Below are 27914 nucleotides of genomic sequence, written 5' to 3' on the forward strand. Positions count from 1 at the left end.
ATGGCTGCCATATCATTTGGACCTATCTTCAATCCTGTAAGTACAGGCTGTGCCCATGCATGGTGCTGGCAGCAACAGGGTTAAATGTTTGTCTCTTCTTTATCTATTAACTGTAGCTGACTGAATGCTATAGTAGTATATGTCCCTGTTCCCAGCATATAAATGTATATGTACTAAGGCCAGAGCTGTAATATCAGGCAGTACTGCCTTGGGCCTCATTCACGTGACCGTAGGTGTAATATGCTGTATGGATCATACAGGCCTGTGGAGCTGGCGATGATCCAGCTATTGCTGTGTATGACAGCATATCTTACTAATGTGCTCATGCACAGTGTGACCTTTTTTTATATATATATATATATATATATATATTCTTAATTCTCTGCTCTCATAGCGGGGTTCCATATGTATTATCGCCCATATGCACTGTATTGTGTATGGACAGTGTTGCATATGCTACCCATAGAGAGGAATAGGGCTGTTTGTGCGGGATATGCTGTAAAATAGAGCATGCTGCAAACTTTTTCATGCATGTATCTGAACACAATGTTTACACGCTAATTGAATGGATCAATGAAAATCAATGTACTTTCATTGACTCCATTCACCGCGTATCATGTAAGCGTCCATAATATGTGGTGAAATCACGGTTGTGTGAATGAGCCCGTAGGCATTAAGTCTGAATATAAACTGTATCAGAGGTTGTTATATTTGTACTTGAAAATGTTCTCTAAGCAATCATGTTATGGTTTTGCGACAATGTTTGCAAAACTGTTATTTGGGGTGCCTTAAGGACTCATGTCCACAGGTAGATTGGATTCCGCATGCGGAAGCCTGCAGCGGAATCTGACCCTGCCTGCAGCCAAGGACACTGCTTACCCATCTGGGTCTTCTATTTTCTTCACTGTGGAAGTGCCGCTGCTACACATGTGCAGTGGAGTTTTTTTTTTTTCCCTTGAAACTCCTGCTTACCCACGGGATCTGTGGCCAGTCTGCTATGGACTTGCAGTGGATAGGTTGGCTTCCATTGACTTCAATGGAAGCTGTCTGTGCGGGATCCGCTATGAAATGGAGCATGCTGTGATTTGTTTTCTGGACCAAAAGGCCGCAAAACAAATCCATATGCTTTAATTTATGTGCAGATGCCCATGCTTCCCTACGGGTGGCTTAATTTGCAAGTGACGCACGTGGATTCTGCAAATCAGATCCGCCTGTGGACTTTGGACCTTATATGGTTGAAACTGCACTAGAAAACCTAATGAATTTCCAAGTTTATCAATGTGATTAAGGTTTTACAGGTGAAGCTTATGCTTGGCTACCCTGCCATTCCCTTGGAATGACCTGCAGTACATTTCACAGACTACATAACGTGTGCTATATAGTCAATTCATTCTATGCAGGTGCCTATGTAGTCTGCTGGAAGCATTCAGCAGCGGGTCTGACAGCTGACACCAAGAGAATAGTGGAGAAGCTAAGTATAAAACACAACCCCAGACTTGGTGTGTCAGCTGCTTTGAGCCCATAAGCTTCACTAATAGGACTCAAAGTAAGGGTGCATGCACATGACAAGTTTCTCACGTTGAGAGATGCACACAGCTCCCACTAAAATAGACCCCATTGTTTTCAATAAGGTCTATTCACATGTGGAACTTGAGTTGGCTTTTAAATTTATTTATTTTTCTCTTGCTACAAGATAGAACATGCTCCTATTTTTCTGCGAGTCCACAGAAATCTCACCCTGTTTCCAATGGTTCAGAAAAAAATGTACTGCATATGCGAGTTTTATGCTAGACCAATACAATCTTTAATTTTTCGTATTGAAAATTCAGTGTTATGGATGTCAACCCGGCAGTCCAAACAACCAGAAGGAGAAGACCAAGGCATTGAATGCACTGATGCCCAACCACTTTTTTTCCTCCAAAGAGGAAGATGGTACAGGCAATGGGAGCAGGAGGATGTGGAACGGGGGTGTCAGCTTCTGATGCTCACTATAAGTCCAATCTGGAGGACAGCAATGAGGAAGAGGAGGAATATGATGATGAGGTGCTTCTCTCAACATGGACATACAGGCAGAGTCATGGTAGCAGTTCGCATGGGGAGGAGGAAGACTTCTGCCATGTTTCCTTCTCCCATAATGAAAATTTCGTAAAGCACAAACAGATGTAGCTCTATAGCGTTTCCTTGGAGAAGGTCCGTTCTTGGCTGTTCTGTTCACCTGGTAGAATTTGTCCTTTGCAGACTTTGACGGTTCATTTAAAACAAATACCACACCTGCTGTCTCCTGGTGTACATTTTGGTAACTCCCCTGCCTTTCCGAGGAAATTTAATTTGGACATTATGTGACAGGATCAAAATGTATGGGGATTTTTGTTTGATTGGTTTTTTTTTGTTAGTAGATTTTCTTTTATTTTTTACACAAGTACAGTAAAACGATGTTGCGCATGTAAATATGCAATGCACGAAAACATGGCACAAATACGTATATGCTTGTATGGATCCGGCCTAAATGCAGTTAAGGCATGCAACTTCGGTGTATATTGGACAACACATGCTAGGTGTATGGACCAGTATTCCTCTACAATTGCATAGTCTGCGTGTGTGTGCGTTTTTTTAAATTATTATATATTTATATTTCCCCCTTTTTGAAAAGTGTTTCCTATGTAGCATAGTATACAATTCTTGTGGGATGCTCCTGACCCCTGTATTGAAAGTTGGTTCAGAAGTGAAAATAGAGCCATGAAGTTTGCGATACCAAGAATTTGTCGGGAGCCGACTGATCATTCCCTCAACTGCTATTTCTGCATGGTAGACCCCTCCTAACATTGAAGTGGGGGAAAAATGCAGTTGCTTTAACGTAGCCAAACATTCCTTCGCCTATGGTCCCGATACCACATTGCTGTGATCTCCCCATTCCAATGCCTCCAGAGAGCATGCATAGCGTGCAGATGTGTTCAGAAAACATCAGCTCAGACAATGAATATGCAACTGATCCTTTCCATGCCGGTGAAGATGACAAAAGACCGTTCTACCCAAACCAGAAGGATGCCAATGATTTGGTAAGAGATCTTAGTCTTACAAAAGCTTAAGCAGAAATTCTACCTTCTTCACCCTTCAAGATGGACTCTGATACTGCCATGATGTGTCAGGTCTATTCAGTGAAATTGGGATACCTTGTAACATACAGGATTGACACCTTTTCATCAACAGTTCTTCCAAGAGCATGAAAGCAGTTCTGTTCCATAATGGAAATCAACTTCCATCCCTTCCAGTGGCTCACTCTGCACATCTCAAGGAGGAGTACAGTAGTGTCAAGTTCTGAAGTACAATCAGTATGGTTCGGAGGTAATTGGAGACTTGGTTGCTCTCCTAATGGGTCTTCAAGGTGGTTTCACAAAGTTTCCTTGCTAGCTTTGCCTTTGCGATAGCAGAGCCAAAACTGAACACTACCTGCCGAGACTGGCCTGAACGTATTGACTTCACTGTTGGATGAAGCAAAGTCAAATGGGAACCTCTAGTAGATCCTAAGATAATTCTGATGCCACCTCTTCACATAAAACTCGGGCTTATGAAATAGTCTAAATAGATAAGGAATCTACAACAATGAAACCTCTATTGAATTTCTTCCCGAAGCCGACTGAAGCCAAGGTAAAAGCTGGGACCACAAATTAAGAGGGTCACAGAATGTCCGAAATTTCCTGACATGCTCACGGAAGTACAGAAAGCAGCTTGGGACAGTTCTGTTGCCATGGTTCAGGGGTTCTTGGGAAATCACAAAGCAGACAAGTATGTGAAGTTGGTGGAAAGCATATATTTTAAATTATCGATGGAAGTTAACAAACTCTTCTTAGACACAAACATCATGCTGCCTATTGTAATCTTTATTAAAGGGGTTGTCCCGCGCCGAAACTGTTTTTTTTTTTTTTTCAAACCCCCCCGTTCGGCGCGAGACAACCCCGATGCAGGGGTTAAAAAAGAAAACCGGACAGTGCTAACCTGAATCCCCGCGCTCCGGTGACTTCTTACTTACCTGCTGAAGATGGCTGCCAGGATCTTCTCTCTCGGTGGACCGCAGGGCTTCTGTGCGGTCCATTGCCGATTCCAGCCTCCTGATTGGCTGGAATCGGCACGGGGCGGAGCTACAAGGAGCCGCTCTCCGGCACGAGCGGCCCCATTCAGAAAAGAAGACCCGGACTGCGCAAGCGCGTCTAATCTGGCGATTAGACGCCGAAAATTAGACGGCTCCATGGAAACGAGGACGCTAGCAACGGAACAGGTAAGTGAAAAATTTCTTATAACTTCTGTATGGCTCATAATTAATGCACAATGTACATTACAAAGTGCATTAATATGGCCATACAGAAGTGTATAGACCCACTTGCTTTCGCGGGACAACCCCTTTAAGAGATTCTCCATTATCTTACTTTCAGTGACTGAGTCTGAGAGACTACCTGGCAGGTTTTAAGCTTCATTGCAGGGGGTCAATTAGCATCTACCTGTCACTGCCTTAACTTGATTGCTACCCAAATGAAGGACCTCCTATGGCCACATGTACATCAAACGCCTGGCAGTTTAGAGGGAGGAAGGGGGGAATTAATATTGAGTACACTCCGCTTTCCCAGGGTCCTGAATGGCAAATTGATATGAATAGTTGCAGGGGACTTAAAGGGGTTGTCTCGCGAAAGCAAGTGGGGTTAAGCACTTCTGTATGGCCATATTAATGCACTTTGTAATATACATCGTGCATTAAATATGAGCCATACAGAAGTTATTCACTTACCTTCCCTGCGCTGGCGTCCCTGTCTCCATGGCTCTGTCTAACTTCAGCGTCTAATTGCCCGATTAGACGCGCTTGCGCACAAGGGTCTTCTGCCTTCGGGTCTGTCCGGCAGCAGCCCCGTTTTGGCTCCGCCCCCTTCTACGCATCATCGCGTAGCTCCGCCCCGTCACGTGTGCCGATTACAGCCTCCTGATTGGCTGGAATCTGCACACGGGACGGGGCGGAGCTACGCGATGATGCTTAGAAGGGGCGGAGCCAAAACGGGGCTGCTGCCAGACAGACCCGAAGGCAGAAGACCCTTCTGCGCAAGCGCGTCTAATCGGGCGATTAGACTCTGAAGTTAGACAGAGCCATGGAGACGGGGACACCAGCGCAGGGAGGGTAAGTGAATAACTTCTGTATGGCTCATATTTAATGCACGATGTATATTACAAAGTGCATTAATATGGCCATACAGAAGTGCTTAACCCCACTTGCTTTCGCGAGACAACCCCCTTTAATCAATATTGCACTATGGGTAGGGGATAACTTATCTTGGTACAACCCATTTAATCTATGAATGGTTTGGCAAACCTATACTGTACTTGTAAAAAAGGTGCTAAGATGATTCTTGTGCATAAATGTACTTTTGATGTCTTTCATAATTGTGATCTTTACCTTTTCAGCCGGTTCCATTTAGCACCCATTTAAACCATGGCTTTACCAATGGCACCTTGGTTATGATCGGTGGCTCTGTCCCACTTTCAGCTGACAGGTTTGTAATTGTTTTACTGTGTTTGTCTTGCTATTCAAAGGCAGATACCATGCAAGGTTGAAAGAAAACAATCACTCCCCAGTGTTATCCTTGGCTTGCTCTGGCCAGACCTCCCTTTTCTGATGCTGAACTGCAAGCAACAGCGTTGCTGTGCATGTAGCTTCAAGCTGCAACTATAACATTGGATTCACATGTGGCATAAAAATCCACTGCAAACAAATGTGCACCAATATTTGCATGTACTGCATCCACATTATGGTGGGGAAGTGCTGCTGATTACACCCCTTGCATCGCATGGAGGTGAATCTGCAGCATTCCCACATGTAAAACATGCAGATTTGTACCCCACTTGTAAATCCAACCTTCCAGGGAAAATGTATTCAGTAGGAAGTGATAACTTCTTTTCTTTAGTTAGGCTAAACATCCCGCAGGAACAGAGTAGCTCTGAACAATACTTCAAGGACTTGCAATTTAGTGACCCAAAGGGTCCCTCCATCATGTGTAAGTCTGTTTGTCTTTAAGTAAGTTCGTTTGTCTCTGTCCCATCGGTGTGTTGTGATTGGTAGTTTGGGGAGAATAGGGAGAAGTTAGAGGGTGGAGTAGTATGGTGTGTGCAGGAGAGACGGGCTGATGCTCCTGCTGGAGCTAGGCCGTGGCTATGCCTGCTGCTAGAAGACTTGTCTCCTCCGGGGATGAAAGTGCAGGAGATGCTGCTTAAGAGTTGGTATGGGAATGCAAGAGCCATACGCCCCACCGCTGAACTGCAATTGGAGGGGAAGCGCAGAAGTCTGTTACAGATATCAGCTAAAGGCCGCCTGTGGGCGGCCAAGTCGGATCCTGCTGTGAGAATTACCTGACCTGCACCCCAGCAGGGACCAGTGCGAGTCTCGCCTTCTCCGGCTCTCTGATGTGTCGGCTGCCTGCCAGCCAGCGCATGCACAGAGCTGAGCCGGCGGCCCAGAAGTGACAGTTCTGTCAGAAATGGAACATGTTGCGACTTGTTTTCCGTGTGTGATTTCACGCAGACAAATCGCGACCATCTGCCTAGGATTGCGTTTTTCCATGCAATCCTATGGCAGCTTCCACCGGCGGAAATTCTGCGGGAAATCCTGCCGCAGAATTTCCGCCCGTGTGCAGGGGGCCAAAGTGAGTGATTTGAGAGACCGTATAACTCAAGCAAGTGCCCTTCAGATAACCGCGGCTGAGGATGTGTGTTTTGAGAGTAGAACCATCTATTGTCAAATGTGTTCAGAAAGGTAGAGCTCAGAAATCTGTTCCGAAGCCTATATCTTCATGTTAAGAAGTACCAGTAATTTGCTAGTAGTGAAAAATCAAAGTTGGATCATGAGTAAAAGGAAAACTGTGTGCGTCCCCAATTTTGAAAAGCATTTTGTCTCGGAACTCATTTATTCATCACAAGTAACTTATGACTCATCTAGGGACACTGGCCTCACGACAATCTAGGACTGAATTGCAGTTATCTAGTTTGCAAAAGTCTTATCTCCCTTGCTAGTGCCTGAGCTGGGTTATGTTTCAGTCCTTGAGGCAAGGAGATGGTAGAGCCACCGTGAACCACTGCCATCTTGTACCCCACCATCTCCCCGGCTGAAGGCCTGGTTCTCGGTCGCTGCAGCAACACTATAGATTAGTATTTTTTTCAGAGTTTGGAAGTTCAAAGCCAGGAATTGGTGTGATGCTAGTCTCTGTTGGTATTGTTGTAGTATGTCTCCACTGGAACTTAGGGGTGGAGAAATAATTCAGCTGGGTTGACATGCAGGTGATGCCCCCAGCTTGTGATTGGCTGTCCCGCTGCCCTGCTATCTCCGACTTTGTACTCTCATGTGGCGATGTGGACCCCGCTGTTGGCACTGTCCCGTTCAATGTCTGCTGTCGTGTGGCTGCAGCACAGACAGTATCGCCGCCGAAGTGCTCCGGTCCTCCGATACTTAGACTCCTTACCAGCAGCGGCGCTCTGCTGGGCTGACAGTATAGGTGGTGCGGTCCTCCGTCTCCCCGGCTATCGCCGATGTGTTCATTCCTCCGTTGCAGTGAGTGGGGCCCCCTGCCCGCCACTGTCCTGTGCTGAGTAAATAAGGCAATAGGCAGCAGGGTCGGGGCACAGACGACTAAAGAGGCGTCCTGACAGGGCAACAGGGACGGCCAATGTACAGGACCAGTGACAGCAGTGGGTCTGCATGGCACCTCAGAGCCGAAAGCTGGAGATGGCAGAGCAGCAGGGGCAGAAAATTCAACGGGACAGTGACAACTGTGCGGTCCAGACGGCACATGAGAGCAGAGACACAAACCTTCAACCCAGCTGAATTATGTCTCCAACCCTAAGTTCCGGGCGAAACATAATACCACAATACCATCTCTGTTTTATGATTTGCCCCTAAATATATACTGCTCTGCTCTTTGATAATTGTTTCTAATCTGAAAAAAAAATCTATGTATAATATATTTTTTTTTTCACTTTTTTTTTTTAAGGTTTGACTTAAATTTTAAGTGTGGTCCTGCTGAAAATGACGATATTGCCTTCCACTTCAATCCACATTTTGATGAAGGACTTGTTGTTTGCAACACAATGGAACGTAACAAATGGGGGAAGGAAGAACACAAGCATGAGCTGCCATTTCGTAAGGGACACCCTTTTGAATTATGGATCCTAATTACATACCATGACTACAAGGTAAGTGTCTCTTGGAGGAAAAAAAAATTGGTCTGACTTAGAGGATGTTATAGAAACCAAATAGTTTCCCTCTGACTTCACTGTACTGCTCCAAATTGGTTATAATGAGAAGTGCATGCATGCCAAGTAGCTGACAATGACACAATGTTTGTCAAGATCAGTATGCTGCTTCTGGTTTATTAACTTCATCATGGTACAAATATACCCCTGAAATTATAAGAACATGATTGGCTTAGTTTGAAATGACTGACACATGTTAACTTTAAAGTGGTGTTACTACTAAACACGTGATTTCTTATAAACTAGCAGCACAATATAGTTGCTACTCTTAAATTATTATAGGGAACACAGATATTTTTTAAAACAGACCTGTCAAGAGGTGAAGGTCCAGTGTTTTGAGGTATCAGCAAGTCACACCATTTCCCCAATACTTTGAAGAACTTTGCCCTTTCAAAATATTGTATGAGAACAGACTGTGTCTGTTCACTATCACCATCCAACAAAGCGCTATGGTCTTTTTTTGCCAAAAAAACAGTCTCTCTAAGGAAGATCCCAAGTGCAGTAGAAACAAGTGGCGGCATGCATAAACTTCATAAAAAATCAAGTTTTATTACCCCATGGTCTTAAAAAGGACAGCTACGTTTCGACCTTTTCAAGACCATGGAGTAATAAAACTTGTTTTTTTTTTTTATGAAGTTTATGCATGCTGCCACTTGTTTCTACTGCACTTGGCATTGACTATTGAGTCTTGAGGCTCAGACTCACTGCTAAGTGGCTTGCATTTTCTCCAACTCACCCCTAATGGGTATGGATTAAGTGCTGCTGGACACTTTTTCTTTGGATCTAAGGAAGATCCTGTCATGATACCTCCGCAGCCTTTTTGTCTAGCAGCTCAAAGAGGTATATTTCAAGAGTTAAAACTAAAGAAGGTGCCAAAATCTACGACAGGAACTCTACAACCTCAGACCAAAATCCCTACACAATGTGGCACAAAGTGCCAGCATTGGGATTCTGACATCTGTGATAGGTCTTCTTTAACCCCTTAGTGGCCAAGCCTGTTTGTACCTTAAAGGGGTTGTCCCACGAAAGCAAGTGGGGTTATGCACTTCTGTATGGCCATATTAATGCACTTTGTAATATACATCGTGCATTAAATATTGGCCATACAGAAGTTATACACTTACCCCCTCCTGGTGCTGGCGTCCCCGTCTCGGTGGCGACGAGCAAACTGCTTCTCTGGTCGCCGGAACAGTCGCGCTCGCGCACAGATGAATCCCCTTCTGGAAGGTCCTTGCTCACGAGCTGCGTCCTGGCTCCTCCCCCTTCTCAGCGTCATCACGTAGCCCCACCCCCGTCACATGGTGCCGATCAGCCAATGAGGTGGCTGGAATCGGCAATGGAGCTCAGACAGCAGAAGAACATCCACAGTGCACCATGGGAGAAAACCCGTGGTGCATCGTGGGAGAAGACCAGCGGCAGCCATCTTGGAAAGAAGATTTTTTAAAGTTGCTGAACGGGGATTCAGGTAAAGGAATTTTTTTTTTTTTTAATAACACCTGGCAGCAGTATTCTTTTACAGGTACTGGGGGACTGGGAAAAAAAAAATTCACTTTAGGCGCGGGACAACCCCTTTAATGACCAGGCCACATTTTGGAAGCATAGATTAACTGCGTAAAGGTTTTGCATATTCTGACATTTTTTTCACCACATAATGTACTTCATTTAGCTGGTAAAAATAGACTAATAGACTTTTTGTGTGTATTTATTAAAAGCACCAAAATTTGGAACATTTTGAAAAAATTGTAAATTTCAACTGCAATATGTGCAAACAAACTATACAAACATTTGATAAGATATGTACTGTTTTTCGCATTATAAGACGCACCTAGTGAGTTTTATTATCCGAAAAATACAGTATTTCCATCTGTTTACTTTATTGTGAAAGCACTAGAGATGAGCGAGGACCAAAATGCTCGGGTGCTCGTTACTCGAGACGAACTTTTCGCGATGCTCGAGGGTTCGTTTCGAGTAACGAACCCCATTGAAGTCAATGGGCGACCCGAGCATTTTTGTATATCGCCGATGCTCGCTAAGGTTTTCGTTTGTGAAAATCTGGGCAATTCAAAAAAGTGATGGGAACGACACAGCAACAGATAGGGCAGGCGAGGGGCTACATGTTGGGCTGCATCTCAAGTTCCCAGGTCCCACTATTAAGCCACAATAGCGGCAAGAGTGGGCCCCCCCCTCCCAACAACTTTTACTTCTGAAAAGCCCTCATTAGCAATGCATACCTTAGCTAAGCACCACACTACCTCCAACAAAGCACAATCACTGCCTGCATGACACTCCGCTGCCACTTCTCCTGGGTTACATGCTGCCCAACCCCTCCCCCCCCCCACGACCCAGTGTCCACAGCGCACACCAAACTGTCCCTGCCCAGCCTTCAGCTGCCCTCATGCCACGCCACCCTCATGTCTATTTATAAGTGCGTCTGCCAGAGGAAAAGCAGGCACACACTGCAGAGGGTTGGCACGGCTAGGCAGCGACCCTCTTTAAAAGGGGCGGGGCGATAGTCCACAATGCTGTACAGAAGCAATGAGAAATCCAATCCTGTGCCACTTCCATCTGGAGCTGCACACGTGGGCATAGCAATGGGGAACCTATGTGCCACACACTATTCATTCTGTCAAGGTGTCTGCATGCCCCAGTCAGACCGCGGTTTTTTATAAATAGTCACAGGCAGGTACAACTCCGCAATGGGAATTCCGTGTGCACCCACAGCATGGGTGGCTCCCTGGAACCCACCGGCTGTACATAAATGTATCCCATTGCAGTGCCCTGGACAGCAGAGCTAACGTCAGGTTAAATGCAGGTGGGCTTCGGCCCACACTGCATGCCCCAACCTGACCGGGCTTTTTAATTCATAGACACAGGCAGGTACAACTCCCTATTGTGAAGTCCCTGTGGACCGACAGCATGGGTGGGTGCCAGGAAGCCACCGGCGGTACATAAATATATCCTGTTGCATTGCCCATCACAGCTGAGGTAATGTCATGTTTAATGCAGGTGGGCTTCGGCCCACACTGCATGCCCCAGTCAGACTGGGGTTCTTTAGAAGTGGACACATGCAGTTACAACTCCCTGTGGACCCACAGCATGGGTGGCTCCCTGGAACCCACCGGCGATACATAAATATATCCCATTGCAGTGCCCAACACAGCTGATGTAACGTCAGCTGTAATGCAGGTGGGCTAAAAATTAATTGGATTACACTGTAGGCGAGGGCCCCCAAAAATTGGTGTACCAACAGTACTAATGTACCTGAGAAAAATTGCCCATGCCCAACCAAGAGGGCAGGTGAAACCCATTAATCGCTTTGGTTAATGTGGCTTAATTGGTAACTAGGCCTGGAGGCAGCCCAGTAAAAATAAAAATTGGTTGAGGTGAAAGTTTCAACGCTTTAATGAGCATTGAAACGTATAAAAATTGTTTAGAAAAATTATATGACTGAGCCTTGTGGGCCTAAGAAAAATTGCCCGTTCGGCGTGATTATGTGAGGTTTCGGGAGGAGGAGCAAGAGGAGGAGGAGGAATATTATACACAGATTGATGAAGCAAAAAGGTCCCCGTTTTGGATGGTGATAGAGAACGATGCTTCCATCCGCGGGTGCAGCCTACGTATTGCTTAGGTATCGCTGCTGTCCGCTGGTGGAGAAGAGAAGTCTGGGGAAATCCAGGCTTTGTTCATCTTAATGAGTGTAAGCCTGTCGGCACTGTCGGTTGACAGGTGGGTACGCTTATCTGTGATGATTCCCCCAGCCACACTAAACACACTCTCTGACAAGACGCTAGCCGCAGGACAAGCAAGCACCTCCAGGGCATACAGCGCGAGTTCAGGCCACGTGTCCAGCTTCGACACCCAGTAGTTGTAGGGGGCAGAGGCGTCACCGAGGACGGTCGTGCGATCGGCTACGTACTCCCTCACCATCCTTTTACAGTGCTCCCGCCAACTCAGCCTTGATTGGGGACCGGTGACACAGTCTTGCTGGGGAGCCAGAAAGCTGGCAAAGGCCTTGGATAATGGTCCCCTGCCTGCGCTATACATGCTGCCTGATTTCTGCGCCTCCCCTGCTACCTGGGCCGCGGAAATGCGCCTTCGGCCACTAGCGCTGTTGGATGGGAAGTTTACCATCAGTTTGTCCACCAGCGCCCTGTGGTATAGCATCATTCTGGAACCCCTTTCCTCTTCGGGAATGAGAGTGGAAAGGCTCTCCTTATACCGTGGGTCGAGCAGTGTGTACACCCAGTAATCCGTAGTGGCCAGAATGCGTGTAACGCGAGGGTCACGAGAAAGGCATCCTAACATGAAGTCAGCCATGTGTGCCAGGGTACCTGTACGCAACACATGGCTGTCCTCACTCGGAAGATCACTTTCAGGATCCTCCCCCTCCTCCTCCTCCTCCTCCTCTGGCCATACATGCTGAAAGGATGACAGGCAAGCAGCATCTGTACCCTCAGCAGTGGGCCAAGCTGTCTCTTCCCCCTCCTCCTCATGCTCCTCCCCCTCCCCCTCAACGCGCTGAGATATAGACAGGAGGGTGCTCTGACTATCCAGCGACATACTGTCTTCCCCCGCCTCCGTTTCTGAGTGCAAAGCGTCTGCCTTTATGCTTTGCAGGGAACTTCTCAAGAGGCATAGCAGAGGAATGGTGACGCTAATGATTGCAGCATCCCCGCTCAGCATCTGGGTAGACTCCTCAAAGTTTCCAAGGACCTGGCAGATGGCTGCCAACCAGGCCCACTCTTCTGTAAATAATTGAGGAGGCTGACTCCCACTACGCCGCCCATGTTGGAGTTGGTATTCCGCAATAGCTCTACGCTGCTCATAGAGCCTGGCCAACATGTGGAGCGTAGAGTTCCACTGTGTGGGCACATCGCACAGCAATCGGTGCACTGGCAGATGAAACCGATGTTGCAGGGTCCGCAGGGTGGCAGCGTCCGTCTTGGAGTTGCGGAAATGTGCGCTGACCCGGCGCACCTTTCCGAGCAGGTATGACAAGTGTGGGTAGCTTTTCAGAAAGCACTGAACCACCAAATTAAAGACATGGGCCAGGCATGGCACGTGCGTGAGGCTGCCGAGCTGCAGAGCCGCCACCAGGTTACGGCCGTTGTCACACACCACCATGCCCGGTTGGAGGCTCAGCGGCGCAAGCCAGCGGTCGGTCTGCTCTGTCAGACCCTGCAGCAGTTCATGGGCCGTGTGCCTCTTCTCTCCTGAGCTGAGTAGTTTCAGCACGGCCTGCTGACGCTTGCCCACCGCTGTGCTGCCATGCCGCGCGACACCGACTGCTGGCGACGTGCTGCTGCTGACACATCTTGATTGCGAGACAGAGGTTGCGTAGGAGGAGGAGGAGGGTGGTTTAGTGGAGGAAGCATACACCGCCGCAGATACCACCACCGAGCTGGGGCCCGCAATTCGGGGGGTGGGTAGGACGTGAGCGGTCCCAGGCTCTGACTCTGTCCCAGCCTGCACTAAATTCACCCAATGTGCCGTCAGGGAGATATAGTGGCCCTGCCTGCCTGTGCTTGTCCACGTGTCTGTTGTTAAGTAGACCTTGGCAGTAACCGCGTTGGTGAGGGCGCTTACAATGTTGCGGGAGACGTGGTCGTGCAGGCCTGGGACGGCACATCGGGAAAAGTAGTGGCGACTGGGAACCGAGTAGCGCGGGGCCGCCGCCGCCATCATGCTTTTGAAAGCCTCCATTTCCACAAGCCTATACGGCAGCATCTCCAGGCTGATCAATTTGGCAATGTGCACGTTTAACGCTTGAGTGTGCGGGTGCGTGGCGGCGTACTTGCGCTCGCGCTCAAACAGTGGCGCTAGCGACGTCTGGACGCTGCGCTGAGAGACATTGCTGGATGGGGCCGAGGACAGCGGAGGTGAGGGTGTGGGTGCAGGCCAGGAGACGGTAGTGCCTGTGTCCTCAGAGGGGGGTTGGATCTCAGTGGCAGGTTGGGGCACAGAGGGAGAGGCAGTGGTGCAAACTGGAGGCGGTGAACGGCCTTCGTCCCACCTTGTGGGGTGCTTGGCCATCATATGCCTGCGCATGCTGGTGGTGGTGCCTCCCCAGCTGATCTTGGCGCGACAAAGGTTGCAAACCACTGTTCGTCGGTCGTCAGGCGTCTCTGTGAAAAACTGCCACACCGTAGAGCACCTTGACCTCTGCAGGGTGGCATGGCGCGAGGGGGCGGTTTGGGAAACAGTTGGTGGATTATTCGGTCTGGCCCTGCCTCTACCCCTGGCCACCGCACTGGCTCGGCCTGTGCCCACACCCTGACTTGGGCCTCCGCGTCCTCGCCCGCGTCCACGTCCTCTAGGCCTACCCCTACCCCTCAGCATGCTGTATTACCAGTAGTGCAGAAACAGAACGCTGTAATTAAATGTGCCACTTATTGGCCTGTGGTTGGAGGCTGACTTCATTTACGGAACCCCAGGAAATAATTTTGCGCAAGCCTGCTGTAACACTTAGCTGGCTGCGTATGAATTTGGAGAACTACTACACCCAGCAGAGACCCAGAACACTGAGGACACTCACAGGCAGCCCAAATAGATTTTTTTCCCCAAATTTTTTTGCAAAGGCCCACTGCCTATATTCAATAAATATGTCTTCTGTCCCTGCCTAAGCGCTTCTGGCCCTGGAGTATTACTGCAGGGCGCAATGCTCTGCACGGCTGATATACAAAAAAAAAAAAAGTGCAACACTGCAAAAAGCAGCCTCCACAGTACTGCACACGGTTAGATGTGGCCCTAAGAAGGACCGTTGGGGTTCTTGAAGCCTAAAATACTCCTAACGCTCTCCCTATAGCAGCTCCGGCACCAGCAGCACTTTCCCTGATCCCTGTCAGAATGCATCTGTGGCGAGCCGCGGGAGGGGCCGATTTTTATACTCGGGTGACACCTGATCTCGCCAGCCACTCACTGCAGGGGGGTGGTATAGGGCTTGAACGTCGCAGGGGGAAGTTGTAATGCCTTCTCTGTCTTTCTATTAGCCAGAAAAGTGCGCTAACGTCTCAGAGATGAAAGTGAAAGTAACCCGAACATCGCGTGGTACTCGTTACGAGTAACGAGCATCTCGAACACGCTAATACTCGAACGAGTATCAAGCTCGGACGAGTACGTTCGCTCATCTCTAGAAAGCACATTTGAAAAACATTTTTTAACCATTTAGAAGACTTACAAATTTAACATTTTTACAATTTTGAGGAACCTTTTGTTTTCCTACACTAAGCCAAGAGGCTCATAGGTGCCACAATAATACCTCCACAAATGACCCCATTTTAAAAAATGCACCTCTTAATCTATTCATTGAAGGGTGTCATGAGTATTTTTACCCCACTGTTTTTTTTTTTTTTTGTTTTGTTTTTCAGGAGTTAATGTAATTTAGAGGAGAAAAAATTAAACTTTATATATTTTCAAATATGTCACTTTATAGACGTTTTTTTTTTTAATAGTGTGCATGAAAATGAGAATATGCACCCAAAATGAATACCTCTGTTTTGTCTTGTGCTCAGAAACCTACCCATTGTAACACTAATCTTATGTCTGTATGCACAATAGGGCCCAAATCGAAAGGAGCAGCCAGTGGCTTTCAGAACAGACATATTGCTTGTGGCCCTTGCACACTTTGGAGCTCTTCAGCTGTAAAAAGGATAGGAAACCCCCACAGTTGACTCCACTGTGAAAACTAGACCCCTTAATAAATTCATCTAGGGGTGTACTGCGTATTTTGACCCCAGTTTTTAAATGAATATAATAAAAATGAAAGGAAAAAAATTACGATTTTTATTTTTTGGCAATTACGTAATCTTAATAACACAGGTTTACTTCTACGTGTGCATATATTATTTATATTATATATTCTTACCAGAGAGTGGATACTCCGGTTTTCAGAAACATAGCCATTGTAGCCGCAATCTGTTTACGGGACACATGGCTGGGCCTGTAATAGAGGGAAAATCCTCTGACTTTCAGGGCACAACAGAATAAATTCCAGGCCCTATTGTGCACTTGTAGAGCCATCAAGCTGCCAAAACGATAGAATTCTCCCCACAACTGACCCCTTTTTGAAATCTAGACTCCTTAGCCCGTTTATCTAGGTGTGTACTGAGCATTCTGACCCTTACTTTTTGCAGAAAAAAAAAAAATATATATATAACAGGTGAGAAATATTTCTTTTTTTTTTTTTTTCACAAATATGTCACTTTCTCGACTGTTTTCTTTGCAGGGAAAGCTGGGGAGAAGTACCCCCATTGTAGCCCCAATCAGCTCACAGGACACATGGCTAGGCTTATAATGGAGGGAACCCCCGTTGGCTTTCAGGGCACAACTGAATAAATGCCAGACCACATTGCTCACTTGTGCAGAAAAAAATTTAAAATTTGACTCCCTAAAAAGAATTGCGGTTTCCACTCGCAGATGAAAAATCTCAGCATGCTCCACTTTATTGTGGTTCCAGCATGGACTGCTTCCATTAAAGTCAAATACACATAAATACGACAAGTGTCTGGATTCTGCCGTGTGTAATGTTGTGCAGAGAAGCAAATTTGTATACTTCAGTAGTTACTTTAAGACAACAGCCAGACTAGGACTGTCTTGCCTCTCTATAGAGTTTCTCGTCTGTTAATAGAACAAGAAGGAATTGGAGTAAGACCCAGTGATTGTTGCGTGGGGTGTAATACACAAAATGGATACTAATGGATGATGGTATCTCATCAGTAGATGGATCCAGTATTCTACCCTCCTGAGTAGCACCTCTTATGCTCAGAAGGATAAGTGGAAGAATTACAGTATGAGCCTCGATGCCAATCGTATAGGATCTCATATAATGAGGAGACTAGGACTTTCTAACACCAAAGTTGATGCGTGTACTATCAGTGAAAGAGTCCAGTGTATGTCGTCGTTGTCCCCCCCCCCCCAATATGTATCATTGTCTCAGGTAAGACGGTCCAGCGCCTAAATTGATGGTCCTAATCTACAGCATCGTGGTGGTCATGCCCTGTTTATAGTAGACTAGAGATGAGTGAGCACGCTCGTTTAAGACTGCTACTCAATAGAGTAGCAGTCTTATCGAGTAACTGTGTACTCGCCCGAGCAGCATGCGGAGGACGGCGGGGCCAGCTGAGGGGGTGAGCGGGGGTGAGAGATCTCTCTCACTCTTCCCCTGCTCCCTCCCGCCCCCCTTCATGCACTATCCTAGGAAAGAGGATCAGTCTAGTATAGAGATGAGCGAGCACGCTCGTTTAAGGCTGCTACTCAATCGAGTAGCAGTCTTATCAAGTAACTGTGTACTCGCCCGAGCAGCATGCGGAGGACGGTGGGGTCAGTGAGATCTCTCTCACTCTTCCCCCGCTCCCCTCCGCCGTCCCCTTGCATGCTGCTCGGGCGAGTACAGTTACTCGATAAGACTGCTACTCGATTGAGTAGCAGCCTTAAACGAGCGTGCTCGCTCAACTCTATACTAGACTGATCCTCTTTCCTAGGATAGTGCATGAAGCCAAGTTACTAACTGTAGAGAGTTAAATATTCATATTTACAATGAAACGGTTAAGATAGAGATGTAGATAGCTTTTATATACAGGTTCTATGCATTTCCGTTGACCACTCAACTCTTCAGGAACCACTTTAATGATTATTACAGCTAGAGTTTAAGGTTCCACTGATATCACTTTCTACCTTATCTCACTGACAGTCTTGGATAGTATCCTGTCAGCCTTCTTAGTGGATTAATAGCAGACTTATTGAAGTACTAGATACTGTCACTAGTCCTATTACAAAAATTCTTATTCCACTGACAGTGTACTGTATAGTATCCTGTCTAAACTCCTAGTGACTAGACAAGTTGATATGTACAATGTCCTAAACTAGATCTAATGCTTGTCTGGTTCAAATTCTCTATGGTAAGCCATGCAAGAGCCTAGGAGAGCAAAATAATAAACAGATCTAGCAAAGTCCTCAGCACTGAAGGTGGGCTGGAGACTATGTATCGACTGAGCATCAGTGCAGTCTTATGAAGTCCTAATTAATATTCTCTCACTTTAGGGTCTGACCGCAGTCCAACAATGGAACTGCAGTATGTCTAATGATACTCCCCTATTTAGATGAGGGGGTGGGGAATGTCATCACAGAAAAATGAACCTAGTCCAGATTGCAATCCCTGGGGATCCACCTAGATAACTGTCTCCCATAATTGATAAGATTCGTTACCCATCTTAGCCCTTTATCATAGAAGAGAATCTGCCCATTAGGAACATTCATAAAGCTGTAATTTGGTGGGGGTGTGGTACTAATGGAGCCCTATTTTTTTTTTTTTTTTTTTAAAGTCTTGTAAATCTTTGGATAATGAAGATGCTGCTTTTATATAAAGCATATAGTCTATATTTTCTTGCCAATTTTTGTCTTTTGTTTGGAATTCGTGGTCTGCTGAAAACGTCTCGGCTTTTTCAATGGCTCCTGATAATGATCGAGGGTTTCTCAAAGGTGACTTTCTCCTCCTCTAGGAGTAATTTAATCAGTTTTAAAGAACTCTCCGTCACCTCTTTCTCCCATTTTAGTGATAAATTCTGGTGTACGGCACCTCAATGGAGGCATCGCTTCTGCCTGTTGTCTGGAAGTAACTACTGAAGTATACAAATTCGCTTCTGTTTACAACATTAGAGACTGCAGAATCCAGACACTTGAGGTGTTTATTATGTGTATTTTTATTTTTTTTTTGTAAGCCCCTCCCCCTCCCCCTCTACCCTCGCGCACACCTTATTTAAACTTTTTAAAGTGAAATATTAAAAATGGGGATGAGCGAGTATACTCGCTAAAGCACTACTCGTCCGAGTAATGTGCTTTAGACGAGTATCTCCCTGCTCGTCCCTGAAGATTCGGGGGCCGCCGCGGAGCGGGGAGCGGCGGAGGAGAGCGGGGAGGAACGAAAGGGAGATCTCTCTCTCCCTCTCTCCTGCCCGCTCTCCCCTGCTCCCCGCCGCAACTCACCTGTCAGCCGCGGCGGCTCCCGAATCTTCAGGGACGAGCAGGGAGATACTCGTCTAAAGCACATTACTTGGACGAGTAGTGCTTTAGCGAGTATACTCGCTCATCCCTAATTAAAAATTAAGTTCTAGGAGTCTACTTGGTGAACGGCAGTAAGGTAGATTGCTACCATTTTATATCATTGGATAACGGCGATCACATGACTGGGGACCACTCATCACGGCCCCTGGTGACCGGTCCAGGCTCTCCACTGCCATTGGTAGCTGGGAGCAAGGAGATTTTAAACTTCCTAGGCCCTCCCTGCCTTCTGCGCATATGTCTGACATTTTGTCAGCTGTCGCATGCGCAGAAGCTGGGAAGGTCTGTGTAGGAAGATTCCATTGGAGGACATTGTGGAGGCCTTAGTATGAATAGTTTCATTTCCCTTCATGGATCGTAGGGGAGATGAAACTTTGTGTGTTTTTTTGTTTGTTTATTTTCTTCTTTCATGTGATCGCTGTTACCTATTGGATAATGGTGATCATGTGACCCCAGTGACATCTCCAGGCTATTACCCCGAACGTGCAGGACATAGGAGTGTGTGTATATGGAGGGAGATCGCAGGGTGATCTCCCTCCATGCAACACGGGTGCTGGCTTTTTCTTACATCCGGCTCCTGCACCGATAAGCCGTGCGGCTCATTGGAGCTATTAAGCCTCTAAATGCTGTCATAACTTCTGGCAGTGGCATTTAAATCTCCTGACAAATGTTTTGGGGTCTTGTGCGGGTGTCATGGCAGCCAGGAGTCTGCCTCTGAAGCCATGCTCGAGGTTTGACTTGATAGATTGCCTGTTAGAACATGGTATAATACAATGCTATGGCATTACACCATACTGCAGGAGCAATCAAGGCATTGCAAGTTCTACTTCCCACTGGGGACTAAAAATAAAGTAAATAAGCTTAAAAAGTTTTCACTAATTGGCTAAAAAAAATTAAAAAGCCCCCTTCCCTTATTGCCATATTTATAACTAGCTGATATACCCGGCTTCACCTGAGTTAACTTGGTACAGGTATTTACCTGTTCGCATAGAAAATTTTATGCAGTTGTGGTTACTTTAGAGGAACCGAGGAATAAAATATATATACACATAAAGTGTTCGATTCTCCTCAGACTGCATGTACCGATGTCCCCCTGCAGAATGTTCCACCCCTCCCACTCGCCTCAATCTTTACCTTCACATTGGCGAGAATGTCATGTGAGATTTGTGCATTGCGAGACGCACAAATATGAAACGCATTCTTTTGAATGGATTCATTCATACTTGTGATGTTTCCCTGTATGGCACCACATTGCGATGCGGGAAACAAATCGCAGCATGTCCAATATTTTAGCGATAGCGTCCATTGTTTTAAATGCAATGGGAGAGCTTCGCGATCCTCTCCCACTGCTGTGACAGCAGTGGCAGGGGGATTCCTTCATCCCCACAGGGAGTTCCATCCCCGCTGGGATGAAGGAATCACCTGTCACTGCTGTTACAGAGCAGGGGTCCAATATTTCCACAGATATTACCAGGCAGCAGTTTGTATGAGTTGGTTGGGTTTTGTTTTTATCTCTGGATAACACACAGGGGATCAGATAAGTCCTTTCCATTCTCCCATAGCTCTTGCTTCACTGCCATGGGTAAATGGGTGTAAATTACATCCTGCACACTTAGTAAAATAGTATATTGGGCTGAATGAAGACAATGTCCATCTTGTTCAGCCTGTTTTAACCACCCCCTTGTTCGTCTAGAGGAGGGCAAACAAAAAACCCCAGCGAGCCAATTAGCTCCTATGGAGGAAAAAATTCCTTCCTGACTCCATAATGGCAGCCAGAGTAATCCCTGGATCAACATTTGAGATAAACAACCCCGCTGGTCACCTAATGTCTATATCCTGTAATATAATGTTCTAGAAAGACATCTAGTCGCCTCCCCTTAAACTCTTCTATGGATTTTGCCATCACCATGTCCTCAGGCAGAGAGTTCCACAGTCTCCCTGCTCTTACAGTAAAGAGCCCCCTTCTATGTTGGTGATTAAACCTGCTTTTTTTCTAGACGTCGCTTGTTACCGTCGCAGTCCTGGGTATAAACAGATCATGTGAGATCTTTGTATTGTCCGCTAAGGGATTTATACATAGTTATTTGATCGGCCATTATCGTCTTTTTTCCAAGGTAAATAATCCCAATATTGATAACCTCTCTGGGTATTCCAGTCCTCCCACTCCATTTATTTATTTAGTCGCCCTTCTTTGAAGCCCCTCAAGCACTGCTACATCTTTCCTGAGTAGCGTAGTCCAGAACTGTACGCAGTATTCCATGTGGGGCCTGACAAGTGCCTTATATAGTGGGAGAATAAAGTTCTCGTCCCTCGCCCCTATACCTCTTTTAATGCACGCCAAGACTTTATTTGCTTTTGCAGCAGCTGACTGGCATTGATTGCTTCAGTTAAATGTACAATCCACTAGTACCCCCAGGTCTTTTTCCATCTCGCTTTTCCCTAGCAGTACCCCATTTAGTGTGTATTAGTGACATCCATTTCTTCTGCCCATGTGCATAACCTTACATTTATTAATATTGAACTTCATTTGCCATTTTTCTACTCAAGCCCCCAGTTTATCTAGGTCTTTCTGTAGTGGCATATTGTGTTTTTCATCTGGGCTCTTTGGTGAACTTTTGTGAGGTTCTAATACAAGTCATTTATTTAGATTCAACACATCTAGAAATAATCATGCCTGAGAGTAAGTGAACCCAATTGCCAATCAAAGAAAAGTTACCCAAAGTCGAATTGTTATTGAAGGGGGTAATTACTGTACACGGGGTCAGATAGGGCTGTGCAACATATATTTTTCAATTTGAAAACCAGCATTTTGTGTTTTGTACTTTTTATCTTGATTTAACATATTTTAACCCCTTAGTGACCAGCCCACAGTGTTTTTACGTCCTGCCCAAGTGGGCTTTATTCCCTGAGGACGTAAAAACATGTGTCCTGCAGGGATTAAAGCCACGAGGGCTATGGATGTGACAGCTCCATGCTGTCAGTGCCCACAGGTAGCCGACAGCATGGAGCTGTCATTCTGGGCTGCGGGCAGTTCATCTCCCGGCAATGCGATCGGCGCTATCCAATGGATAGCGCTGATCGCATTAAACTGCAAAAAAGTTTTTAAAAGGTAAAGATTCAGCTGCCCTCATGGATCGGATCCATGGGGGCAGCTGAGATTACTCACCACAGTCCTCCGCGTTGTCCCACGCTGATCTGGTCCTCCCGGACCCTCCGCTGCTCTTCTGCGCATGCGCGCCAGACGGATGATGTCACGCGTAGAAGGCCGGGAGCCCCACAAATTTAAAATCTCCCGGCTCCTGAAGGTAGCCGGGAACCAGGAGATGTCACCGGGCCCGTGATCGCCGCTATCCAATGGATCACGAAAAAGTTTAAAAAAGTGAAAAGAGAGTGCAAGTTTCACCTTCCTCATTGGGGAGGTGAAAATACTCACCTCGGGTCCTTTGCGATGTCCCTGTGTTCCGGGACCTGAAGTCTCCTTCTGCGCATGTGCGCTTGACGTCAGTCATCGGGCGCGTGCACAGAGGGGCTTAGGCTCCAGAAAATTCAAAATCCTTCTGCTCCTGGCTGCCATGTGTAGCCAGGAGCAGAGAGATGTCACCAGCGACGTGATCACGGTTACAGTGATCATTTAACGTAAAAAAAAAAATAATTTTTTTTTAAAACTTGCGTTTCATCTATTCACTATTCGTGAGGGAGGATGAAAGTACGTACCTAAGGCCCCCGGATTTATCCGCGGACCTTACCCCAGGTTCTGCGCACAAAATGGCGGACGCATGCACGAAAGCTGTGCATTGCCAGGGTAATTTAAATTCCCCCTGCTCCTGGCTACAAAATTGAGCCGAGAGCCTGGAGATTTTACGGGGGCTGCGGTGAGCAGTTCCTGGTCACGTGTTTGCCGTTATCCAATGGATAATGGCGATCATGTAAAAGTTGTTTTTTTTTAATTTGAAGTTTCATCTCCCCTCACTGATGCAATCGGTAAGAGGAGAGGAGTTCTCCATATTTGAACCCCGACGCGATCTTCCTCCGTGAACCTTCCCGGATTCTGCACATGCGACTCCCGGCAAAATGCCCGACGCAGGCGCAGGATTCGGGGAGCCCAGGAAACTTAAAATCCCCTTCCTCCTGGCGACCAACGGTCGCCGAGAGCCTGGAGTAGTGACCTCGTTGAGCGGCCCTCGGGCACGTGATACAAAGGTAGCGATTAGAGATGAGCGAACGTACTCGTTAAGGGCGATTTCGCAATCGAGCATCGCGATTTTCGAGTACCTGGCTACTCGGGTGAAAAGATTCGGCGGCGTGGTGGAGCGGGGGGGTAGCAGTGGGGAATACGGGGGAGCTATCTCTCTCTTTCTCTCCCCCCACTCCCCTCTGCAACCCCCCGCTCACCCCCGGCGCCCCCCGAATTTTTTTCACCCGAGTAGCCAGGTACTCGAAAATAGCGATGCTCGATCGAGTAATTACTCGAAACGAGTACGTTCGCTCATCTCTAGTAGCGCTCTACCTTAGGCCGGTCTCACACGACCGGATAGGAATTACGGATTCCGCATGCCTCTGATTCACGGTAATACGCAGATTAATCGCATTAGATTACACAATTCCGCTCATATTAGCGGGTCGGAATTGCTTAATGCACTCGCAGAAAAGAGAACGCAGCAGGTTCTATTTTACTGCAGATATCCACAACATAGAGCTCATTGTGCTCCATGGTCATGGATATACCCGCAGCCCATACATAACTACATTGTGTACAGGCTGCGAGTACCCGCGTCATCGCTAAGCGACGGTGCGGGAAATACAAACAAGAAAAGGTGTACTGCGCATGACCGCCCATGTAAGTACGCAGTTATGCACAGTACATTATGCAGCCATACACAGGGCTCACAGCTGGGATCCGCTGCAGACCTCCGCAAGCGGATTCCACATACGGCCGTGTGAGCCCGGCGTTATTCAGACTGCTACCTGTAGTACGTAATTTACAAGAAGCCCTGGGAACGCTCGCCTTTCTGCAGTTCCAGGAGCAGCTTGTTGAGCGCCTTCTGTGTGAGACCGACGCACCTCAAGCTTACGAAGCCTCACAGAGTGCCACTTTTTACACCCCATACCCGCTAATGAAGTCAAAAAATATCCCCCAAAAAGCATGAGAGGAGGGGGGATACCCAGTTTTATTGCCCCATGTACCCATCCCAACCAGACCCCCGTAATTACCCCTGTCTTCGGAAATACCCAGTTCACATTATTATTTTTATCTAAGATTTGGGGAACGCCAAAAAGGGCATGCAGGGGGTGGGTGGGGGATATTTTTAGGGAGTCAATTTTTATGGAATTTATACAGTTGTGCCCTGCAATCCAACAGGTGTTCCCTACATTATAGGCATTGCGATGTGTGCTGTAAGTAGATTAGGGCCACAATGGGTATGTTTCTGAACACGGGACAAACGTGGGTATTCATTTTGGGGTGAACATCTTCATTCCTATTTACACTGTACAAAAAAAACCTGTTTTTAAATTGACAAAATTGCCACAAAAAAAAAAATCGTAATTTTTTTCCTACTGCTTTGCTTGGATTCATTCAAAAATTGTACGGTTAAAATACACAGTACACCCCTAGATGAATTTGTTAAGGGGTGTAGTTTTCAAAATGGGGTCATTTGTGGGGATTCTCAGGACAAACAGGGGTATCCATTTTGGGGTGCAAGTCTTCATTCATGTGTGTGCTGTACAAATAAAGCTGTTTTTAAAATTACATAATTGCCAAAAAAATGAAAATCACAATTTTTTTGTTTTGCTTTGCTTGAATTCATTCAAAAACTGTGGTGTCAAAATGGGCCGCACACCCCTAGATAAATGCATTAAGGAGTCTAGTTTTCAATATGGGGTCATTTGTGGGGGTTTTCTATGGTTTGGGGCGCTCAAGAACTCTACAAGTGTGCTATGGGGTCTAAAATGCCTTCAAGCAAAATTTCTGTTCTGAAAGCCACCGACTACTCCTTTCATTTTGGGCCCCGTTGTGCATCCAGACATAAGATTAGGGCCACAATGGGTATGTTTCTGAACACAGGACAAACAGGGGTATCCATTTTCGGGTGTAAATCCTCATTTTCGTGTGCACTATAGGAAAAAAATATGTTTTTAAAATGACATATTTGCAAAAATATGAAATTTTACTTTTTCTCCTCTAAATTGAATTAATTCCTGAAAAAAAACGGTGGGGTCAAAATACTCATGACACCCCTCAGTGAATACATTAAGGAGTGTAGTTTTTAAAATGGGGTCATTTGTGGCGGTATCTATCATTCTGATACCCATTAGCCTTTGCAAACTTAGCTTGGTGCAGGAAAACAAAGTGTTCCTCAAAATGCTAAAAAGTAATGTTAAGTTTGTACGTCATCTAAATGGTTAAAAAAAATTAAAGTTTTTCAAATGTGCATTCAGAATAAAGTAAATAGATGGAAATATATATCTTAGCAAAAGTGTGTACAGTATGTTTGCACATATTTGATATATTATAATTGAAAATGTGAAAAAACAATGTTTTCAAAATTTTCCCAATATTGGCACTTTAAATATATATACACAAATTATATCGGACTATTTTTACCACCTAAATGAAGTACAACATGTGGCGAAAAAACAATGTCAGAATCACTTGGATATGCAAAACCTTTACGGAGCTATGTTAAAGTGACACGTGTCAGATTTCCACAATTTGGCCTGGTCATTAAGGCGCAAACATGCTTGGTCACTAAGGGGTTAAAGTAGTTTTCTTTCAAACACTCATATTATAAATATGTACAAATAGAAGAAATTGGGGAAGGGGCGAATACTACACAGCATTGTATATGGGGAAGTTTGATGAGATGACTGTTAGTTGAATCACTCTGAAGTGAAGGCCAACTTTAGTCCTTCCTTGGTTTTCCTAGCTAGAAGAACTGAAACTACAATGCCAGTTCATGCTCCCCAGCTTTGCCTCTTCCTCTGCCATCTAAATTGGTTCTCTCTTGCAGGTTTCCGTGAATAGACGACACTTTCTGCAGTATCGTCACAGAATTCCTGTGCATCGAGTCAACACTTTAACAGTAACGGGCTGTATTAGTTTAACGAGTATTGAGATCCTAGCACAAGGAGTAAGTGAGATTGTACCGCTCTGATGATCCTAAATTGCTTTTTGTTTTTATGTAGTCAATGTTTCCTTTAGGATAGGCTCAACTATCATTGGCAGCTCCGACTCGAAGGCTACATTTGAATGTATTTGATTTTCCACAGCAGAAAATCCATTGTGAAATGAAACTTGCAGATTTCATACCCTCGAGGTAAAATTTCCGGATAAATTGACATGTAAGACATCTACATCATTTAGATGAGCTTTGTTAAAATCTCATCCACATGGCTTGTATTAAAAAACTATGCCCGATACTCGTCCCTGTTTGTCCTCGCTCCGGTGCTCCTGCACGGGAGCTAGTAGCACTGGCTCACTCACAGAGTGGCTAGCAGGGAGGCAGGTGGCTACAGGAGACTTCTCTCCTCGCTCTCCCGTACCCCTCTCCATTGACATAGCATAGCGGATGTTCAATACTGAACGATCAGCTTACGGTCTATTGCATGAACGATGAACTCATCTTTCAGCGTAAATAGTGGCTGTTCAGTACTGAACGGCAGCTATGTTATGTCAATGGAGAGGGGTGGGGGAGCGTGAGGAGAGAAATCTCCTCCACTCTCCCAGCTGTGAGCCAGCGATACTACCTCCTGTGCAGCAGCACAAGAGCGAGCATGTGCGGGGACGAGTGTCAAGCATCGTTTGCCCGACATTCGTCCCGTCTAAAAGGGGCCTTTACACATGATGCTGCTCACATAGGCAGCACTGGCCAGTCAAAGCGGGTGTAGTGTCTTAGGCTACTGATGCATACAAATGTACAGTGTACATCAGGTAATCAGAAGCTGATGTGACCAACTTTGTTTCTCCAAGCCTGGAGGCTCACTTTAAGCAATAGACACGAACTGACCAACCTCCCCAACCTCTACAGTGTTATGAAGGGGTTGCTCCTGATTGCTTCCAGTAGTCAGAGCTGTCTAAGGCTATGTAGAGAGATTGCTGTTTTTCATTGAAACCTGGATGCTGACGTGTTACCAGCACCAAATTTCTAATGACCAAATTATCCACTTAGTGCTTGGATGCAGTAATGTAAATGAAGCTAAACCTTTACTATAATTCTTGGCATGCGTGAGAAAAGCAGCTTGATATATAGTACATTAACACATGACCTAAACATCTGTTATAATGAACTCCATGCCTTACATGTGACTTTAGATGCGGATTTGGAAATGCTGCAGATTTTGCAAAGGGTGAATCTGCATGTCTAACATGCAGCTTTTGTTGTACATTCATATGTGGCTGGCTTTTACACCATGTGGGAATCCACTCATGGATGATTTCCCATCGGTGTGATAATCTTTCTAGATTCTCGATGTAGAGGAAAATCAAATAATGACTCGCTGGGAGAATTGATGCATGGAGTGACTATATATATATATATAATTTATTTTTTTGCAGATCTTAAGGATATTGGAGTATAACA

At 46.0% G+C, this 27914-nt stretch overlaps 1 protein-coding gene across 1 annotated transcript; it reads left to right on the top strand.

Moving 5' to 3' along the window:
* Positions 1 to 26489, top strand: LOC136596395 (galectin-9-like). The gene is made up of 4 exons (XM_066588712.1): positions 1 to 36; positions 5443 to 5531; positions 8019 to 8220; positions 26346 to 26489. Exons 1-4 carry the CDS (start codon positions 1 to 3, stop codon positions 26487 to 26489), a joined length of 471 nt encoding a protein of 156 aa, XP_066444809.1.
* The last annotated feature ends 1425 nt before the right edge of the window (positions 26490 to 27914 follow it).

Source organism: Eleutherodactylus coqui, chromosome 1, assembly GCF_035609145.1.
Source record: "Eleutherodactylus coqui strain aEleCoq1 chromosome 1, aEleCoq1.hap1, whole genome shotgun sequence".
In the NCBI taxonomy this organism is placed as follows: Eukaryota; Metazoa; Chordata; class Amphibia; order Anura; family Eleutherodactylidae; genus Eleutherodactylus; species Eleutherodactylus coqui.